Here is a 20,843-nt window from a genome sequence, read left to right as displayed (position 1 = left end):
TACAGATAAATTGCATTGCTTCTGTTTTTACCATTGTATAAGACTTGCATTTAGAAGATTGAATTGACTTGATGAAATGGTACTTTTCATGTAATTTCTTTGTTAAATTTCGGTGGTGGCTCTGTTATGTATTGCTCTAAATATGCAAATGTGTTGATTGTATGGTTAATTATATCAGTTTTGTTTGAATTTCACTTGTCATGTAATTCATGACAGTTAATCTTTAATCTACAAGTAGTGTGCTACTGTTGTACTATTGAAACCAACTTCAAGCTGACCTATGGTACATCATTAGAAACAATTTAATAGATTTGGTCTCTCTGGTGTCATTTTCGCCTTTGTAGCAATGGTATAAAAGTTTTTAATACAAATGAAAATTTGCTCCCTCCCCTATACTTTAGTTCAAACAATCTTTACATTCTGATTTTTTTCTCCAATTTTTCTGTCTAAACACTCAGGTGGTCCTCCTGTTCTATACATAGCTGAAGAAGGCAGACTTCGTCACATGAACACATCAGGTCCACCGTCACCTTACCAAACAGATGCAAGCGTGGATGCTGGGACAAGAATAATCTCCATGGATATGCATTACAGTGAGAAGAAAGTCTTCATCCTATCAGGCTACAATACGTCAGGGTATCGTCTATATCAAATACCACTTCATAATGATGCAGCAAGGAAGAAGAGAGATACAGAAGAAGAAGATCCCCTCGTTGAGGTATTTACCAAGAACGCTTCTGTCAGGAATTTTCTGTTCCCGTCCTGAAAGAGACGGGGTAGCATTGTAAACATTAGAAAGAAAAAAAAATAATCAAATTGGGCTGGAATATGTGATATATGGATGGTTATGTCTTGAGGAAGAAAGACATGATGATGAGGAAGTTGGGAAGGTTACAATAAGCAATGTTTAGAATATTCCCTCACCATGAAAAAAAATGTGTACCTGGGCAGCCTCTCTAGAAATTTCAACTCCCCACCCCCCCCCAAAAAAAATATTTATAATCATACAGTGTACATGCCTAAAAGTTTTCATACTGCTTATCCGCAGAAAATACATTTCTTCATCGCTCGATATGGATTTTACTTTGTTTATTTGTGTAGCTGTTTGAGTTGGACCAACCAGAGGGCATTGCCGTTGACTGGATCAGTGACATGGTATACTGGACGGATAGCTCGGTTCATTCATTAGAGGTGGCCAGTCTGGATGGTTCACTGAGGAAAACATTGATATCAAATGCAAGAACACATCCACAGTCCATTGTCGTCCATCCAAAGAAAGGGTAAAGGTTTCTTCGTCAACTCTTCTTTTGGGTAGAAGTAAGGTTTCAAAACTTTGTCCTAGGGTACCTTTTCACAGGTGGTATGAATGGAAAGGTGTTTTTATTATAGACTTTGATGGATAATGAGACTTTCTGCAATCTGTATCTTGGAACATGTTTCTACTTCAATCATTTTCAAACTATTTCCTGTTTCTGATCAAATGTTAGTGCCATATCAATTACATAACTACAAAATTTGCTTGTTACTGATTTACTGCGAATAATGAAGCCAATGCCCCCACCCAATCTCATTGACCCAAATTTACAATGTTGGTTTCAATTGTACTATTGTACAAAACCTTGCAGATTTTCTTGTAGTATAATATCATTTGCCAAAAGCATGCAATTATACATAATTGGACCTTTCTTAGTGTATGTGATGAAATAGCATAATTATGTACACAACTGTGTGTAGTCCTTGGGTTTTTTTCCCCCATTGTACAATTGAAACTATCTTTGTGAATTCAAGAGATCCAAAGCATAGTCTGGAGACATTTTCACAACACAGGGAAAGATGTTTGGTGGAATAATTCTCAACAGACTGTGGCACATCGTATTTTAATTTTTTTAAATTTTTATTCTTCCTCTATCAGTGTGCTGTTCTTCAGTAACTGGGGAAAGAGACCCGCTATTAACAAGGCACACATGGATGGGACTCACCTAGAAACGATAGTAGAGGAGAATCTAGCCCAGCCGACAAGTATCGCCATTGATTATGTAAGCGAGAGATTGTATTGGGCGGACAGCAAGATGAGACTGATTGAGAGCTCTGATTTGGATGGCGGAGACCGAGTTCCGGTGGTTACATTCCCTCATAGTGAGTAGTATACAAATAGTACACATAATTGAGGACGGTAGAAAGAATTACAAGCACAAGTTATCTTTGGAAGAGTTCTAGCATGCCTGAGGCTTAACGGAGGGCATTTGGACCATTTCAAATTTAGTTAAGAAGTGTGGGTAATTATTCAAATTTCCAAGGAAAAAAATAATGTGCTTTGTATGGTTTGTGAGGTATTAATGTGTGGATACTTGTTACTTGATACACCATCCTCTACTGTAAAACCATGACTAGTCATAGGCAATTGTCATGTTAGCTGAAATAAATGACTGGTGGCATGATCAGTTTCAGCCAAAGTAATGATCCATATCATAATTTATAATGCTTTTACACCTAATTCTTTTCTCCTTTTTATACAATTTTTGTGTCTGCAATGTCCATAATGTTTCACAGACATTATGTGATTATAGGCTAGAATTTTATTGGCCAAGTTAATGATCTAAATGTATCTGTCAGTGTATAGATATCTTTCTGACATATTCAGTGCTTCCTAAAAGTCTTAAAGTCCTAAAAGTTGATTTCATTTGTACTTGAGACATAACAAGATTTGTTGTTGCTTTTAAACAATAAAAATATTATTGTTTGTTGCTTTCAGCTGGCGGTTCCCCTTTCTCCATTGATATCTTTGAGGATCGTATCTACGGCTCCACCAAGAATCCTTACCAACTCTTCAGAGTAGGAAAGTTTGGTCACCAGAGTACTGATAGAAAGAGGCTCACTTTTCTTACTCGACAAAGACCAAAGACATCCATGGTCAAAATTGTCCATCAACAAAAACAGGACACAGGTAATGTATTACTTCAGAACATTATAAATCTACTTTCAAAGAACCCAGTTGATACAGTCACATTTGAATGTTGATTTAGTCATTATAATCAAGAATAAACCCTCTTTTAGAGATTGTAGATATCAAGAAAGAAAAGATTAAACTAAAGTAAATAACTAGGTTTTTGTTTACCCAAATGTGGATTAGTCTTTCATAATCTCATTTGATTCATGTGAAACTGGCAAAAGATATTGTGAAAATAATTTCTGTTGTTTCTGGAGTTTCTGAACTTATATGTACCAATAATTCATATTACAGAGTGTTAAAAAGTAAGTAGACAAAGTGGAAATTTAGATCATCTGGGCCATTGTACCAAATGACAGTAACCCCGAGGGAATTTACCCACCAGGTAATGGTTGGACGAAATGGTTATTAGACCAAATTTAGAGTAGACCTTGTGGGTTTAGCTATGATGGTGTTAGACAGGTTCCTGGAAGTGCCTGGGTCCCCAGATGCTGAAGTTACAATTGACAGTTGCATTGGTCTCACATTAGAAACCATTGGAATATGGTATACCGCAAGGGTCTATTATCGGGCCTCAGTTGTTTACATACTACATCGGTAATATTGGGAACATCATCAGTCGGCACTCAATTCAGTACCATGTTTATGCCGATGACATTCAGATGTTCACCACTTTTGATCCTACCAAGCCTGGAGATGCAGCCTGCGCGTATTTTCGTATTTCAAAATGTTTGTCTGACATTCAATCGTGGCTTGTTGATAATAAGTTAAAATTAAATTCTTGTAAAACAGAATTCTTTGTTGCTGCATCTCCTGCACACCTTAATCGGTTCCTTGACCTTTCTTTTTCTTTTAATGGCATAGATATTCCATTATCTTCAACCATTAAGGATTTAGGAGTTGTTTTTGATAGTGAAATGAAAATGACCGAACATGTAACATACTTGTGTCGCACTCTCAACTGGCAAATATATAATCTCAATCGCATTAGAAGTTTCCTTGATAAGGACACGTGTCATAATGTCGTTAGGGCTCTTGTGTTCTCCAGGCTGGACTATGGTGGTTGCTTGTGGGGGGTATTAGTAAACAGGATCTTGGAAGACTTCAACGCCTTCAGAACAAATGTGCACGATTAATCTGTCAAAAACCAAAATGGTGTCGTGCTACCCCTCTTCTAAATGAACTACATTGGCTACCTGTTTCTGATAGAATACATTATCGAATACTTGTTCAAACCTATAAGTCTCTGTCAACCACACTACCTACCTACATTTCTTCATTATTTCAGCAACAAAGATCTACTTACTCACTTTGTTCTACTGCTGCTCCTTCCTATGTAATTCCAAAGTCCAGAAAACAGGCCGGTTTCAACTCCTTTCAATCTCTTGCCCCCCGTCTTTGGAACAAACTCCCTCCATCTCTTCGAAACCTCTCTTCTCTTAACCTCTTCAAAAAACATCTCAAAACACACTTATATAACCATAAACCTTAACTTGTCTTATGCAATTAACAGCGCTTTGTATCCTCTGGAAAAAGCGCTATATAAATCCAATTATTATTATTATTATTATTACTTAGATCCTGTTCTCATTACTGCCCGAAAAACTAGTTTACTGGAAACTAGTTTAACATACAATGAGAAGGTTGAAAGCAATCTTCCAAACCAGTTCGAAAACCACCTTGCTATCTTGACACCTAGTTATCTAAGATCGCTTAGCCTTGTTAAACTGTTGCAGAGTAAGTGAGGACACAACCGCTCTTCGGGAAGCAATCTTTGTGGCACATTTTGAGCGTGCTATTTCACTCATTTATACGCTGCGGTTTCAAATTTTGCGCAAAACATGTCACCCCACTGAGAGCGTTCCCATAGCAACAGGATCACTTTCGTGAAGTGGGTTTGAAAATCATTTTCGGGTGATCAAATGGGAATGCTAGCAAAGAGATCTTCAAAAATGTATTTCCTGAACCAGTTTCCAGTAAAACTAGTATTAGAAAGTATAATGAGAACAATGTCTTAGTCAGTATGAAGAGATGAAGAGTTTGAAACAGTTATTAGAAGAAGTGGAAAGTTATTCCATCTGCGGGATATGGTAAATGACAATAAGCCGAAGTGATGGTTGGACCACTAGGTAATTAGACCAAAGTGATAGTAGACCAAGTGGTTTTAGCCGTGCTTGTGTAGACAACCTAAGAATGAGACCATTTGCTTGTATACTAAGTGACTGCAAACCTATTGAAACGGTGTGGAAATGACTGGTGATGTATGTATTTTTTCAGGTATCGTCAATCCTTGTGAACACCAGACGTACTCTTCCAATCAGCTATGTCTGCTAACTCCATTTGGTCCCTCTACTGTCTGTAAGGAAGGCTATGAGCCTGATGGGATATCAGATTGCATACCAGTACAAGGTAAATCTAAATTAAACAACAATTTTTTCATTCATGTCTTTTTATGCCTCTGCCCAACTGAGACGGTTGCTGGAGGGATTATGTTTTGGGGTCTTCCGTTGTTCTCATTCTCACATTGACTAAAGAGATGTTTGTTGAATGAACTTCAAACTTGGTCATAGTTAATCCCGACTCGATCCCTAATCCAGTGCAAATCCCCTCCTGAGATGAGGGGATTGTCACTGGGTTTGGGATCGAGTCGGGAGGCCCTCAAATCGATGTTAGCTTTGGGAAAGAAAACTTCAACGTCCAATCTGGACAAGTATGCATGATTTGATATAGGGACGACGATCTGATTAGTTTTTGAATATCAAGGTATGAGGTCACATTTTTCACTGCGGAATGGTTACAGAAAATGTGGGGGGGTGATTCAAGATGCAGTCAAGAATCTATTGAATTTTAGTTAAGAAATTAATTCCCTATGCACGGTCTTTCAACAATCTTATTTATATTCTCATGTTATACATGTATATGGGATGAAAACATCTAAAAGCTGAAGTTCATTTATGTATTTTTTTTTAAACCCTAGATAACTCTCCTTGTGCCAGCCATGTTTGTGCTAATAATGGAAACTGTGTTGAAGTCAATGGAAGAGCAAAGTGCAGGTATGATGTTCTATTTAGCCATCAATTGGGGCGGAATTTTGATCGAAATCAGTAAAGTTTATTTGGTTATTCACTTATGTAAGTCCTTGTTCTAGTCATTGTATCTGTAAATGGGTGAGAGATACAGCTTTACCTTTCATGTAATCTACATATAACTTACTTAACCATAAGTCTCTAGAAATGTAATAAATCAGTTAATCCAAGACTGTATTTTGTTCACGGGTGATTAATTGTTAGACTACTGTGTGTTTTTTTAGATGTCAAGTTCCATTCAGTGGGGAGCATTGTGAGCGTAATCGGTGCCATTCCCGTTGTCAAAATAATGGAACGTGTACATATGAATCTCCTGGAATGTTACACTGTGCTTGTACTCCGCGATGGAAAGGGCCATTTTGTACAGAGGACAGGTGTCGTACGTACTGCAATGGTCGCGGCCAGTGCTTTGAGAGTGGTAGCACATTAGCATGTCGGTAAGAATCTTGTAGCTCAAGTTCACTCATTCAGTCTAAATTCAAATGAAGTAGTACATAAATCAAGAATCCAAACTAACAGCAAGGAGAAGATCTTCATGACTTCAATGTTTTGATATGTTGCACTCATCATCGTTTGATCTTCACAGTAAGTTTAGATTCAAATGATCATATCTGATTTGTACGATGTAGTTGATTTCATTCTTTTCATTCATGAACAGATGCCATCAACTGTGGAGTGGTCATCAATTCAATGATCATATCTGCGCTTCATATTTGATTTCATTCTTTTCATTTATGAACAACTGCCATCAACTGTGACATGGTGATCACATACATGTATATATGATTTATGTTTGATATTAGTATTGATTTCATGAACAGATGCCATCAACCATGAAATGATTATCAATGCAATGATCATATCTGTGATTCATATTTGATTTCATTCTTATCATTCATGAACAGATGTCATCAACCATGGAATGGTTATCAATGCAATGATCATATCTGATTCATGTTTGATTTCAATCTTGAACAGATCCATCAACCATGGAGTGGTGATCAGTGCAATGATCATATTTCATTTTGATTTCATTCTTGGAACAGATGCCATCAACCATAAAGTGGTTATCAATGCAATGATCACATCTGCTTCATGTTTGATTTCATTCTTGGAACAGATGTCATCAACCATGGAGTGGTGATCAATGCAATGATCATATCTGATTCATATTTGATTTCAATCTTGGAACAGATGTCATCAACCATGGAGTGGTGATCAATGCAATGATCACATCTGATTCATATTTGATTTCATTCTTGGAACAGATGTCATCAACCATGGAGTGGTGATCAATGCAATGATCATATCTGATTCATATTTGATTTCAATCTTGGAACAGATGTCATCAACCATGGAGTGGTGATCAATGCAATGATCGCATCTGATTCATATTTGATTTCAATCTTGGAATAGATGTCATCAACCATGGAGTGGCGATCAATGCAATGATCATATCTGATTCATATTTGATTTCAATCTTCGAACAGATGTCATCATCCATGCAGTGGTGACTAATGCAATAATCACATCTGATTCATATCTTATTTTAATTCTTGAACAGATGTCATCAACCATGGAGTGGTGATCAATGCAATGATCACATCTGTGACTCATATTGTCGCAATGGAGGAACATGTTCAATAGATGATAATGGTAATCCACAGTGCTTATGTCCTAAAGAATTCACTGGTACCCGGTGCGATGGTGACGACTGTCATGAATTCTGTTCTCCGGGCAGCAAATGTCAACAAATAGGTCAGAGACTACTCTTTTTCTTCTCTTCATGTATTTGCAATTTCTATATGTGAAAATCAGAATATTTCTAAAGCACTTAATGGAGAGCTCATGTGAATTGCAGTTTGAGAGATCTAAGCGATATGACAGTTGTTACTGCACATTAACAAACATTGAATGCAACGCCACTTTGGAATTCAGCAGGCACAATCCGCTATAGCACCATCTGTTGTATGTGTGAGAATTTTTTAGGTGATATATTGAACGAATGACACAATTTTGTTGCTTCTTCAATATTAAGTATTCATTATTTTGATTGTTTGTCAGAAGTACATCAATTTACATCAATTCAGACGGATATTTCTAACAGGCATGTAATGTGTTCTGTAATAATTGTGTATTATCTTTAAAGGTATTTTTTAACTTTGTGAGGAGCGGATTTAAAAAATCTCAAACCAAGATGAAACATGTGTACAAGTGCATGTATTAGAACTAATAAACACTGAAAACAACCATTATTGAGAATGAAAAGCTAAAACTACAAGGCAAACCCCGATTTTGTAAATAGGCGTCTTATAGACACCTAAATAGTACACATAAGTGTACGGGATGAAATTAAGATGGTGTTTCCGGTCACTTTATATTTCAATTTTTGAAGCACTAAATAATTATTTTCGAATGCAATTTTTTCTGGGCTTCATTTTTGTAACATATCACAGACACAGGTGACAAGTATGACCTTCTAGCTCAGATTTTTTAAAAGACAAGCCAATGTTAACCAATCACTTTAATTGTTTAGTAATCTAAAGAAGTAAGTCATTATATAAGTTATGTACATTCAGCACCCAAGCCTAGTTTGCCTCCTGGTTTGATTCCTTACCAATTCTTTGTTAAATTACCAGGTACGACTATTCAGTGTATCTGTTCTTCAGCTCGTTATACTGGTCAGCGATGTGAAGAGGATAGATGTAGTGACTGCAGTAAACTCATAAATCAATCATGCTGTCTTGACCGATAGTGTTGAATGCAGGTATAGTATTTATTTCGGTTTATTTCCAATTTGTCTAATGCCAATTCGTCCAATTGCCAACTCTCTACTATCATTTGGTCTACCATCAGTTTGTCCACTCACCACATGGTCTACTTCCATTCCGTATAATAACCAGTTGGTCCAATAACCATTTAGTCCGTATACCATTTGGTCTAATTGGACGAAGTGTTAAATTGTGCAAAATGAATGAAAATGAAATGGATATTAGACCAACTGGTTATGAGACGAAATGGTCATAGACGAAAATGGTGATTGGATGAAATAATAATTAGACCAAATGGTTGTTGACGAAATGTTGAAGGATGAAATGGCATTAGACTAGATGAAAGTAGACCATGTGGTGAGTGGACGAGTTGGCAGTAGATGAATTGGCAATTTCCTTTTATTTCCCTATTCAAATATTAGGTAAAGTAAACTAAAAAAAATTACAAGTGGTTTGACAAATCAGAATCTGTGGTCAACATAATAATGAAGAAACAGATCTGCAGTTTAAGATATGACAAATACTTTTCGATGCTATTCATTTTTGTACCTTTTAAAAGTTATGTTAAAAAGATTTATGTGTCATCAGTATAAACTTTTGATGGCATGTTGAAGCAATTGGTCATACTTTTTTTTAATCAAAGGCCAAGTCCTCTCTTATATCATGTCCAGTTGAATTAATAAAGAAAAAGAAAAACAAGCACAACTTTGTAACTTCATCAAAATACATTTAGATGTAAAATAAGAAATGTATGACACTTAAACTTTTTGCTCTCCCCTAATTCACAAAAATAAATAAATAAATGCTGATTACATGTACATAACTTGTTCCGTGAAGAATCAAACAAAGTTTACATTATTGAAGGGAAAATGGAAACATTTCAAATATCCATTCATAAAATAATGGAAAAAAAATATTGAGTGTGAGACTTGATAGGCTGCTAGATATGCGTAATAGTGTTTGTTTATAACTGGTCTGTGAAAATAAATAAAAACTGAAAATGTCTTCACTTATTATTTATTTTATGTCTGAATTTTGATAAAATTTGCAAGATTGTGCTTGCTTGATTTTTAAAAAATTTATTCAAATAACTTTGTTTTGGTGAGGGGGGGGGTGGATGGGGATTTACTTGACCTTTAACTTTATGATCAGCTTTTATAATGATGTCAACTGTTTTTTATTAGAGATGTTATATTTGTTGTTAACAGAGATCATGGTGATGGGCATCCAAGCACAAACTCACAGTCATCACAAGGTAAGGATTTTGTTTTGAGAAGAGGATAAATGACAGGGAAGTGGTGCCGGTGGCAGATCAAGCGTGGTTGGATACAATAAAATTTCAGGGGCTTGTGATGTTTTTACACAATAGTCGGCCCATCAAACTGTTGTGTCTAATCTGGCTTGATCTGACCCATTGCAAACTTACATGTATGTGTTGCTGATTGTAATAATGATGATGATAATAATTATGATGATGATGATTGTGATGATGATGATGATGATGATGATGATAATGATGATGATGATGATGGTAATGATGATGATGATGAGGGTGATGATGGTGATGATGATGGTGATGATGATGATGATGATGATTGCGATGATGATGATTGTGATGATGGTGGTGATGATGAAGATGATGATGAGGAGGAGGATTGTGTTGATGAGGATGATGATAATGAGGATTGTGAAAATGATGATGATGAGGATGATGATGTTGTTTTTTTTGGTAATGTTTATCTTGAATTTGTTGATAGGGGTTTCTTTTCCCATATTATCTTACACAATTATATTTGATATGGTATGCCCCTCGATATTAAACGTCATATTTTTTTAGATGTATACATTGATAAGTGAAATTTCATTGCTTTTGGTTCCTATTTTTTTAACTTATTCTTGAAATCAGTTATGTGCCTTGTAAGTATTATTATTTATATCTTTATTTAAGCAACAACAGCATGTCATCTTTGTAGTTAATGAATTGTTGCCATATTATTTACCTGTGAGAGTAAAATTATTTACTTTTATCCTTCTCTTTACAGTGGCAGTGGCAGCTGTAGTGCCCATCCTCATCATTTTATTTATTCTTGTGGTTCTTGTTTTAATATACTTAAAACGAAGACAAAGGTAAGTCTTTTATTTGCATTTGAATAGGAATGGAAATCTATTTCACATTTATTAAGTTGTTTACTATGAAGATTATAAATAATGATGATTATCATTTATTTGATCTGAGTTCAACAACAGCAAAATTATGAATCTACTGTCCAAACTAACTCTTACTCAATTTCACTATATTTTGACATGTAGAATTTTAGTAATTATAGTTTCAGGTTATTGATTCATAATTTTCCATTTGTTTTATAGGGTTTTATAGATTTAAATCCATTTTTCATGTTATTTATGTCTATATATTCTTCCAATGACTAACAAAGAATATCTATAACTTATGAGAAAGTTGATGACATCAGCATCCCAAAGACCTAAGATGTGATACTTGTTCATTGTTTGATTTGTGTTATAAGTACATCATGAACAATGGGATTCCTTGTAATGTTCTATATTTTAAGGTCAACGAGCGGTTTTGCTCATCGTCGAATAGAAAGCGAGGAGGATATGGAGTTTGGAAACCCAACATTTAAATACTCGCGTCAACTGAATGAAGAAGATGAAGGGGAAGCAATGGATGCCCCATTCACATTACGTGATCACAAGGTAATACCATCATATTAGATCTTTCTCTTCTCAATGCAATGGATGCCCCATTCACATTATGTGATCACAAGGTAATACCATCATACTAGATCTTTCTCTTCTCAATGCAATGGATTCCCCATTCACATTACTTGATCACAAGGTATTCATACTACATGTAGATCTACATGTTTCTCCTCTCAATGGAATATATCTTACTGGGTTTCATGATCGCCTGCTAACCCTAATATGTATATGTTTTACATGAAGATTACTTGAATTTGTCCTGTTTGTAAATATGTAAATGGTACTAACATATTGTATATACTTGTACATGATTTAAGCTGTTGTTACAATCTATTCCAGGAGTGGGAGAGTGAATATGCATCAAACATATTGTCTGTTTGTATCTTATTCTTCTTTCCGGGGGGGGGACTAAGAAATTGCCAAAACTTTGCGCATTACTTCACCTGAAGAAAGTCAATGAATATATCTTGTGTTGATACATTTGGATCTTCATTTCATTTTGTTTTGCAGGCAAGAACCAACCTTACAAACCCGATGTACAGCTCGTATCTCAACCAAAGAGGCTCTGAACTCAGCTTAGAAAATAAACAGTTTGTTGACCTACCAGAGCGAGATACAGAAAGACTTCTTCAGGATGATGGAGATGATGACTGAAGCCCGATAGGAGGCGTCGTTTAACTCAGCTGAAATACAAACAACTCTCCCGCTCTCCGCAATGCCACCGAGACTCGAACTTTCAGTCCAATGTGAATCAAGCTATTTTTTTATTTTTGCATTGCATTTTGACGAATGGGATCTTCATTGCTATGTGTTTCATTGATGTGTTATCCCAAGGAAGTGTTTCACAAAGGGAAGAGTCTGACTTAAAGTTATGCTTCAGAACCAATGTGCATATTGTATTCATTGCATGATTTCATTGTTTATTACCAGGTTAAACATGTCCCGCGATCACGATCTCAACGATGCGGTGATAGATTCTCTATTACAGAGAAATGTAAGTGTGATGTTAGTCACACTTAAACCTATGTGAAACACCTCCGGGCTTCAGAGATGGTATTATTGTTAATCCAAAGTCAATATTACAGTATTTGCATGTAAAACACTGTACTTAAATTTTGTACTATGTGTGAAATCAACAGCAACGTATTCATTAAAAATGTACACCAAAGAAGTGTGCATCTGCTTTTCTGGTAAAGCATTTTTAAAAATTGTTTTATTCGTAAGTTATTATGCCAATATTATAGTATATTATAGTGTAAGATGTATCAATGTAAGCTAAAAGAACTACTAATAAAAACTAAAAAAGAATGACATGTATCAATAGTGGATGATTCATAAGAAAAAAAATGTTTTATTTTCATTCAAATGCAGACCTCTAGACACAGTAAGAAATCTCTTATCTCTTTTTTTATTATGGAAATGTGGCTGTGGTAACAGCTTTATGTTTACATTTTTTAAAATATACGGGTAGACTTATATTTTTACATTTTATTCAAAAAAGAAAGATGGGAAATTCATGCTTATAAACTGATGTTCTAGTCTTTTTATGAATTTGAATATGTCGGTCTAAGGTTTGATTGTTTCCATGCCTGTTTCTGAAAAGCTTTTGCAATTTTTAAAATCAAATTATTCTTATTTTATTGGAGAATGCAGCCCATACTTCTATACCCTTTATCAGATGCAGAAAAATCTAAATAAGCATTTCAATGAAAGTTTGAAACAAAAAATAGAAAATAATATCTAGGTATAAATATTTATTTGTCGCCACAGCGGTTGCCATTGATTGCTTGAAATCAAATCATGGTCTGTAATGTATTCTATGGAGATCGCTGGAGCCCTACGCAAGGACATGTTTGCTTCAACGTTTGAAATGCGCTTTTGTGAAATAGCACTAATTTATACTTACAGTTTCAGTTGTCGAACCCTACATTGACAAATAAAACAAATCCATTATTTCTGTATATATGAAAAAAGTGTTTTCCAATTTCAGAGATCCATTTATTCTAATACAAAATTCTGGTTATTAAAAAGGCACCGGAATCTGGACTAAAATTTCATGAAAGGAATTGTCGGATGTTTCATCCCACAAGCCCCATTTTATCTGAGAGTTACCATAGTAACACTGCTTCATGGCCAATCAAAATCACGGAATGTTGACAGATCTGACAACTTGTCAGACAAAAATGTTGATGAAATTCTCCCCTGAGCTGACTCCAATTTTTAAAGCATCAAAACTTATATTTAGTCCTGTCTATTTTTCTTCCAACTTTTGACTTATTGATTCTAATATTTTCTGCTTCTGATAGCGGGTATAGATCATGGATCATGCTAAAAAAATTGAAGAGATACAACCTTGTTTTTAAATTATTAATTTTAAGTCTTTAGATTGGAGGCACATCAAGGTACTGTAAGCCAAATTATGCTCCCAAAGAGGACAAAATCTTGCCTGGAACTTTTTTTCTTGATTTTATATTAAAAAAAATCATGCTTCCTTGAAATTCAGCATTATTAATTACTAAAAGTACTCAATTTGTCCTTAATCATCAAGTCACAGTACTTTATTTTACAATAAAAATATCTTGACTTGCAGTTGAAATATGCCTTTAAAAAAAGTTGCATTTACTTTTACAATGCTTGATTGTACTTATAATATCTTGATCAGTAGCTCTATGTACCTTATTCAACATCTTGAACTTTTCATTTAATTGGGCTTTTTATATTATATTGTATTCAACTTACCTACAGCTTTTATTATTCTAAAAAAGAATTCAATATTAATCACCTTGTCTGTACTCAGTACAAAAAATATAAGTCATTGCTAAAATGGTGACAGAACAGCTACTCATGCTTCACTTTTATTATGGGTATTTTATGTAGTACTCCTTCATTTTTATAAGTCGTATACCTATGACTATCTGTCTGGCATGGCTAATATTTTCCTCTTACAATTGCAATCTTCTATTCTGAAAGCTATGCTGACAGCAGATGTATATATTTTATGGTGCTTTATTCGTCCTCTAGGTATATATTATATGCACTTTTTGTAATCCGCACTTCCATATCCATACAAACCATAGCATTCTTGACTATCTTGTCACAACCAAATAATGAAATATTTCTTTAAAGGTGGTATGAAATTTTGGCTTCTGCGCAAGAAGCACAATATATTTTTAGGGTTTACACCAATCCATCCAGTAATTGCATATTGTCAGGAGATTTTGTCACTTTACTTTTAATGAAAAAGTAACTCTGGGTCCCACAACAAAGGTTAGCAATTGATCACAAGCTTGATTTTCATGATTGATTGTACATTGTAGTCAATGGAATAAATCATAGAAAAATGTTCTATGATCATTGCTAAGGTTTGTGTTACGGCCCCTGGTTTCCAAAAGATCAGTCTAATCAAGTGATGGTCCTTGTCATGAATTTTCAGCAATGTTTGTGAAAAAATATCACCTTCATATGACAAAGCATCAGGCAACATGAGTAAATTGGACCCAAATATTTCTAGATGGGATTACATATCCCAAATCCTGGTCCCTTCCTTTTGGAAATTAGGGGATTTTTTTCATGAAAGATTGGGTTACTTACATGTGATCGAATGCGATTATGTGATGTTCTTGAGTAAGCTTCATTTAAGCATATTTTCATAATGGGAGATACATGTATACCCTAATGCTGTGCAGTGTGTTGAGGAAGTTTACAATGCATGGAAATGTAAAACCAAGGGAGGTTCTCTCATTACTCATGTCTTAAAGGACAAGTCCACCCCAACAAAAACTTGATTTGAATAAAAAGAGAAAAAATTCAACAAGCATAACACTGAAAATTTCATCAAAATCGGATGTAAAATGAGAAAGTTATGACATTTCAAAATTTCGCTTCATTCCACAAAAAACAGTTATATGAAAGAGCCAGCTACATCCAAATGAGAGAGTCGATGATGTCATTCACTCACTATTTCTTTTGTTTTTTATTGTTTGAAATATGAAATATTTTGATTTTCTCGTCATTGTCATGTGAAATGAAGTTTCATTCCTCCCTGAACACGCGGAATTCCATTATTTTAACATTTGTGCTTCAGGCAAGGAGGTCCTAATCGTCAAATTCGTAAAAATTGAAATATTGTATAATTCAAACAATAAAAAACAAAAGAATAGTGAGTGACATCATCAACTCTCTCATTTGGATGTAACTGGCTCATATAACTATTTTGTTAAAAATAAGCGAAACTTTGAAATGTCAAAACTTTCTTATTTTACATCCGATTTTGATGAAATCTTCAGCATTGTGCTTGTCTGATTTTTCTCTATTGATTCAAATCAACATTTTTCTGAGGTGGACTTGACCTTTAAAGAAGAGAAAGATAGGAGGATGTGTAAATATCACTGATACTACTATTATCTATTTATTAACATTATTTCTGCTGAAGGAAATTTTATTAGAGTTTTAACCTTTTTTTCTGGATCTTGACTTGCTTTCAACTATAGTGTCAACGAAGCTTGGGGTTGGAGCCCTGGATAGAATTCATAATATGGTTATAACGTATTTTGCTAATCTTTGCATATACAGTACCTTCATTTTTCTGGCAAGACTTCCTCTTGAAAAGGTCTTGTGAGAGGAAGAAATAATGCTTCCTTATATTTACTACAGCAACGTAGAAAAAAAAAATGCCTGATTTTGTACTTTATTGTTCATATTTATACAGAGGTTATATTTTCTGCATTTTTATTGTGTTTCTCCTGATGATAAGCGTTTATATGTGCATAAACTTCTACAATGGAGGAATGGAAACAACGAAAGTATTGTTGATGAGAAGATATTAAGAAGTATGTCATGAATATGTTACATGTAAAATGTATGTAAGAAAAGTATGTATCTATCACCCTCAGTATATTATTTCCTGTACATGTATGTATATTGTATCTAACTGAAATGCAAGCATTCAATTGAAATGTGTATTTCAGAATTTTGAAATGAATATGCAAAATTATGAAGTTTGATGATTACTGTTCTACTCATGGTACTGTATGGAGATGCTTGGTTTGAATGTTTTGGAATGGAACCAAAGGATCTGCTTTTAGAGGGGGAGTGGTAGTTAAACAAGGGATTAACAGAGCATGTGGGTTTGTCCTTTTTATGGAGGGGGGCGGGGTTAACTAAATACCTTTCAGGAGGTCACACGAGGTCAAAGTTGCCTAGCCTTGCTGGGTAGTGTAGTATCATTCTACAGACAGGACTGTAGTCGATGACGCTTTACAGAGGACTTGGAAGCAGCTTGTAAGTGTTGTCTATGCCAGACCAGTCAACATGTAGCCAACTGTAACTATAATTAAGATAAATAATCACTTCCTTAGTGATAGGAACATAGATCCCAAATGTATCCTTTCTCAACTGCGGAAAGAAAACTACATTAAAATGGCCTCCGATATGATTGCTTCTGTTTCGTCACTTTCATCAGGTAGCAGTTGTTTGCTCATCATGATACCAAATTCCACTATTGTAGCATTTATCAAATACATGTCTGTGATTGTACATAGATACTTGTAACGATGCATTTTCTATGAAATAACATATTATGAGAATGCATTTACCCATTGCTTGATATAAGTTGGTTTTCAGTGCAAATGGGTTTTGTAACATGCACCTTTAATCAAGCTACATTTATGTGTATATGATACAAACTAATTTTTGCGGTACGAGGTTTAGGGCTAGAATTGCATCTTTGGATAGTGATGCTAAAGGTTGGGGTTAATATATAATAATCATATCCCATTACTACACATCTATAAAACTAAATTGCGCAAACACACACATACACACACACTCAAAAGGCTGGATATATATTGTTTAAATATTAAGATGTTTTAGCACTGTTATGTGGGAATTGGTAAATAGAATTTGCAAAAGTTTGGCGATGTATTATCAGTAATGATATAAACTTATGACATTGTATTGATGTTATCCTGTGTTGTTATGAAGTTGTATCTTGCTGCAAATTGACTAAGAAATCAAAATAATTTTATTCTTGTAAATTAATTACCACAAATCTCTACGCCTAAATTTTACGAATGAAACCTGGTCAAATGACATGAAAAGGTGGCTCTTATCTTATATGATAATTTTTTATCTAGATCTATGTTTTTGCTGCTTTAATATAATGGCAACTTTCTCAAACTGTAAAGAACATATGATTTCATGACATTTTTGTGAAGTCAATATCTGCTTCATTTAATAATTTAATTCAATATTATCAAATCAATCCTTTTACACAAAGAATAAGAAAGAAAATAATCTCACTAATCTTTGTTAGATCTTAAGTTTGTGAGAGTTATTTTCTCGGATTTTAAAGGGTGTCTTTCATACTGAGCTAATGAAATAGAAATAAGAGCTATTCCTAAATGTTACAAATTATAAAACTGTAATTTTGAGTTCTATATTTTTTGTTATGTATATTTCTATATTATATTTTGTATGATGTAATCACTTGAATTACCATAAATTACTATAATTTCTTTAATTTTTGCAGGTGTAACACCCAGAATACAATTCTTTCAGTCGCAGCCAATGCTTGTAAATAATAAAATTAATGAAAGTACTACATAAAGATTGAATATGATTCAGTGTCCATTACTTGAGTGTTTGTTGTCCCATCCCCCTTTCAATACTGGTATTATAGTCCTGTAAAATAATGTTCTCTTTATATTTTTTTCACTTTTGCAATTTACGTGCATGAAAATTGATTGAAAGCCACTCTTCTGAGAAGGCTAATATGAGCGAGAGTGTAGTGTGGATGTGTGTAGGGTGTATTTCTCCGTTTTACCTAATTTATAGGATCTTTCCCGTTGAATGCGAATCATCAAAACACCGTAGATACATGTGTAAGATTTTTAAAATCATTTCTTCCATCAGCATATTTGTAGATTAAAGTATTATAATTATTACCATCAAAATTAATATTATTTGATTGCAAATTGAAAGAAACTTTACTTTTTACTTTTTTAAAATAAAACCACCTTGGGTATCTCATTTATCAAAATAACATGTCACCGGTTGATTTCAAGCTTTGCCCAATAACGTCTTTATGTATCACCATATTCTAACATGAAATGTGTAATTCAGTTATTTAAAGTATCATATGAATCTTCATGAGATGCATTTCTATTTCATAAATAACAATTATATGAAGGTTCCAAATTGTGTGTGCAAATAAAACTTGGTACCACCAGCTTTTATTCTTTGAACTCAGTGATATGCATCAAGAAACAGATTTGTGCACTCTTATCTAAATCTAGCGTCCCTCTCTGTTATGTTTTTATTTTTCATTTAAAATAGCCATATTAGAAAGATACTGACCCCGGGGGTGGGCGGCACTTCCATTCACGAGTGGATACCATGCGCGACCATGGGGTCTCGAAAAGCACCCTTAACACATAATTTCCATATTCTGAAAATGCACCCCTTAACAAGTATTGGCGTGTGAAACCCTACCCTTAACAAGTATTGGAAACAAAACGATATACTCTTTGCAAATATTCCCTGAAATGAACCCCTAAACAATAACAGGAATGTTTTATTGTTACGGGTCCTTCGGTCGTCGGCTTTACCTTATTTGGTTTAGTACGGCGACCCCACTTCTACACCTCGTGCAAATCGGACTCTAAACACGAAGTGTGGGGCAAAAAGGACATCCTTTATAAAACATTTTAATTTTGTTTTATCATCCCCGCAAATTAGACCCTAAACACGTAATTTTCCTAGCGAAATAGATACCCTTTTTCCCCTTATTTCTGTGTTTTGACACCCGTATCACGTTACGTACGTAACGCGCCCTATCGTGAAAAGGACATCCTTTTTACGTGTTTTTTTTTTGGTCGCGCATGGTATCCACTCGTCAATGTAAGTGGCCCCCCGGGATACTGACAAAGATTATATCCTGAAATTTTAAGCCGATTATGTGCTTGTGAAGGTGTTTTATTTAAACATGACAAAAATATCTTATTGTGGTTAGGCACCCGATCAAATTAAAATGAAATATAAAGTCGGTAAATTTATCAAATAAAACACCTTTTTAGCGTGTATCCTTCGCACCGCGACCGTTGAGGCACATGCATTAATATCATAATCTAGTAATGAAATGGGATAGAGATTTTCTGCTGTACAATATTGGCTTACTCCAGTGCTTCTCAACCTCTTTTTTTTACTCGAGGACCACTTTGTCTCTTTTTTTTCAGGACCCAACTACCAAAATTTTAGGAAAACGAAAATTTTTATGACAAAAAAGTATCGTAAAATTTGAACACGAAGCTGTGAAGCACATTTGTTTCGCAAATGTCCGGTAAATGTTCGACGATTAACTACATACATGTAAACAATATGCATGCACAAGAGGTTCACATCAAAGTTAGATCGAAACCATCATAGTTTGCATTTTCGTGCTTTGCAAGATGCACAATACCGAGAATGAAGCGTGCTTTAGCGGACAGGTCTGTGAAATATACTACGGTATAGTTTTCTTTCTATTTTTCCCTCCCTCTGGGGCTTCTCGCGGCCCACCTGTGCTTTCTTTGTGGCCCACCAGTTGGCCCAAATCATTGTTACGCTGGTCCATCTGAATTGGGAATCAACAAGGTAGAAGTGACAAAAATCCCCAGAACGTTATAACAAAATAATCCATAGGTAAAATACGTTGGAATGGGGCGCCATTTACGTGCTTGCTTTGCGGGCTGTTTTTTTTTCTTCTTTCTTTCTTTTCGAAGATACGCCAGTGATTGCTCAGTCACTCTCATCTTTAACAGACACACCATACCCCACATCCGATTGAAACAGAATCATAAGGACAACTCTCCAGCATCTTTCATGAGTTATGTGAATTTTTAATGAAATTAATCCTTGCAGTAGAAACCGCATGAAATACAAGACAGCAAGGTAGATAGCCTCTATATTATACACCATTAATAGCAAACATAGTAATTATTTTGACTAGGTCACACTTCAAAATAAATATTCAACTTGAATCATTTAACTAAGATTCAATGTTTAATTATTTGTGGTAAATATTAAAGTCAGCTAGTGCGCACATTTGAAGAGCATGAAATAAGGGATGAGTAAAATTGTGATTTATTATGAGGCTATGTAGCACAACCCATTAAAATAAAGCCAATACTTATGTTTTACAATAACTTAATCACAATTATTAATTGATTAACGATATATTTGGTGACCCTCTTTCATTTGATGAAAAAGTTATGATGATGTATAATTGCATATATGATACATGACCGAAGAAAACAACAGGAAAAGGGTTTCATTGCCACG

The 20,843-nt window shown here is 34.7% G+C and overlaps 1 protein-coding gene across 1 annotated transcript in view; it reads left to right on the top strand.

Moving 5' to 3' along the window:
• LOC121421804 (low-density lipoprotein receptor-related protein 1-like) overlaps nt 1–14,956 on the top strand; it is a 122,152-nt gene extending 107,196 nt beyond the window's left edge. The window contains 14 exon segments of the mRNA XM_041616606.1: nt 459–718; nt 1,102–1,280; nt 1,913–2,136; nt 2,753–2,944; nt 5,225–5,356; nt 5,925–6,000; nt 6,258–6,470; nt 7,598–7,791; nt 8,673–8,772; nt 8,774–8,800; nt 10,013–10,059; nt 10,847–10,931; nt 11,375–11,519; nt 12,036–14,956. Of these exon segments, the coding sequence (XP_041472540.1) occupies nt 459–718; nt 1,102–1,280; nt 1,913–2,136; nt 2,753–2,944; nt 5,225–5,356; nt 5,925–6,000; nt 6,258–6,470; nt 7,598–7,791; nt 8,673–8,772; nt 8,774–8,800; nt 10,013–10,059; nt 10,847–10,931; nt 11,375–11,519; nt 12,036–12,179 (2,018 nt within the window). The 3' untranslated portion in view covers nt 12,180–14,956.
• Nucleotides 14,957–20,843: the final 5,887 nt, after the last annotated feature.

Source organism: Lytechinus variegatus, chromosome 1 (assembly GCF_018143015.1).
Source record: "Lytechinus variegatus isolate NC3 chromosome 1, Lvar_3.0, whole genome shotgun sequence".
NCBI lineage: Eukaryota > Metazoa > Echinodermata > Echinoidea > Temnopleuroida > Toxopneustidae > Lytechinus > Lytechinus variegatus.
Note: the sequence above shows the minus strand (reverse complement) of the source record. Positions and strands in the feature narration are given on the sequence as shown.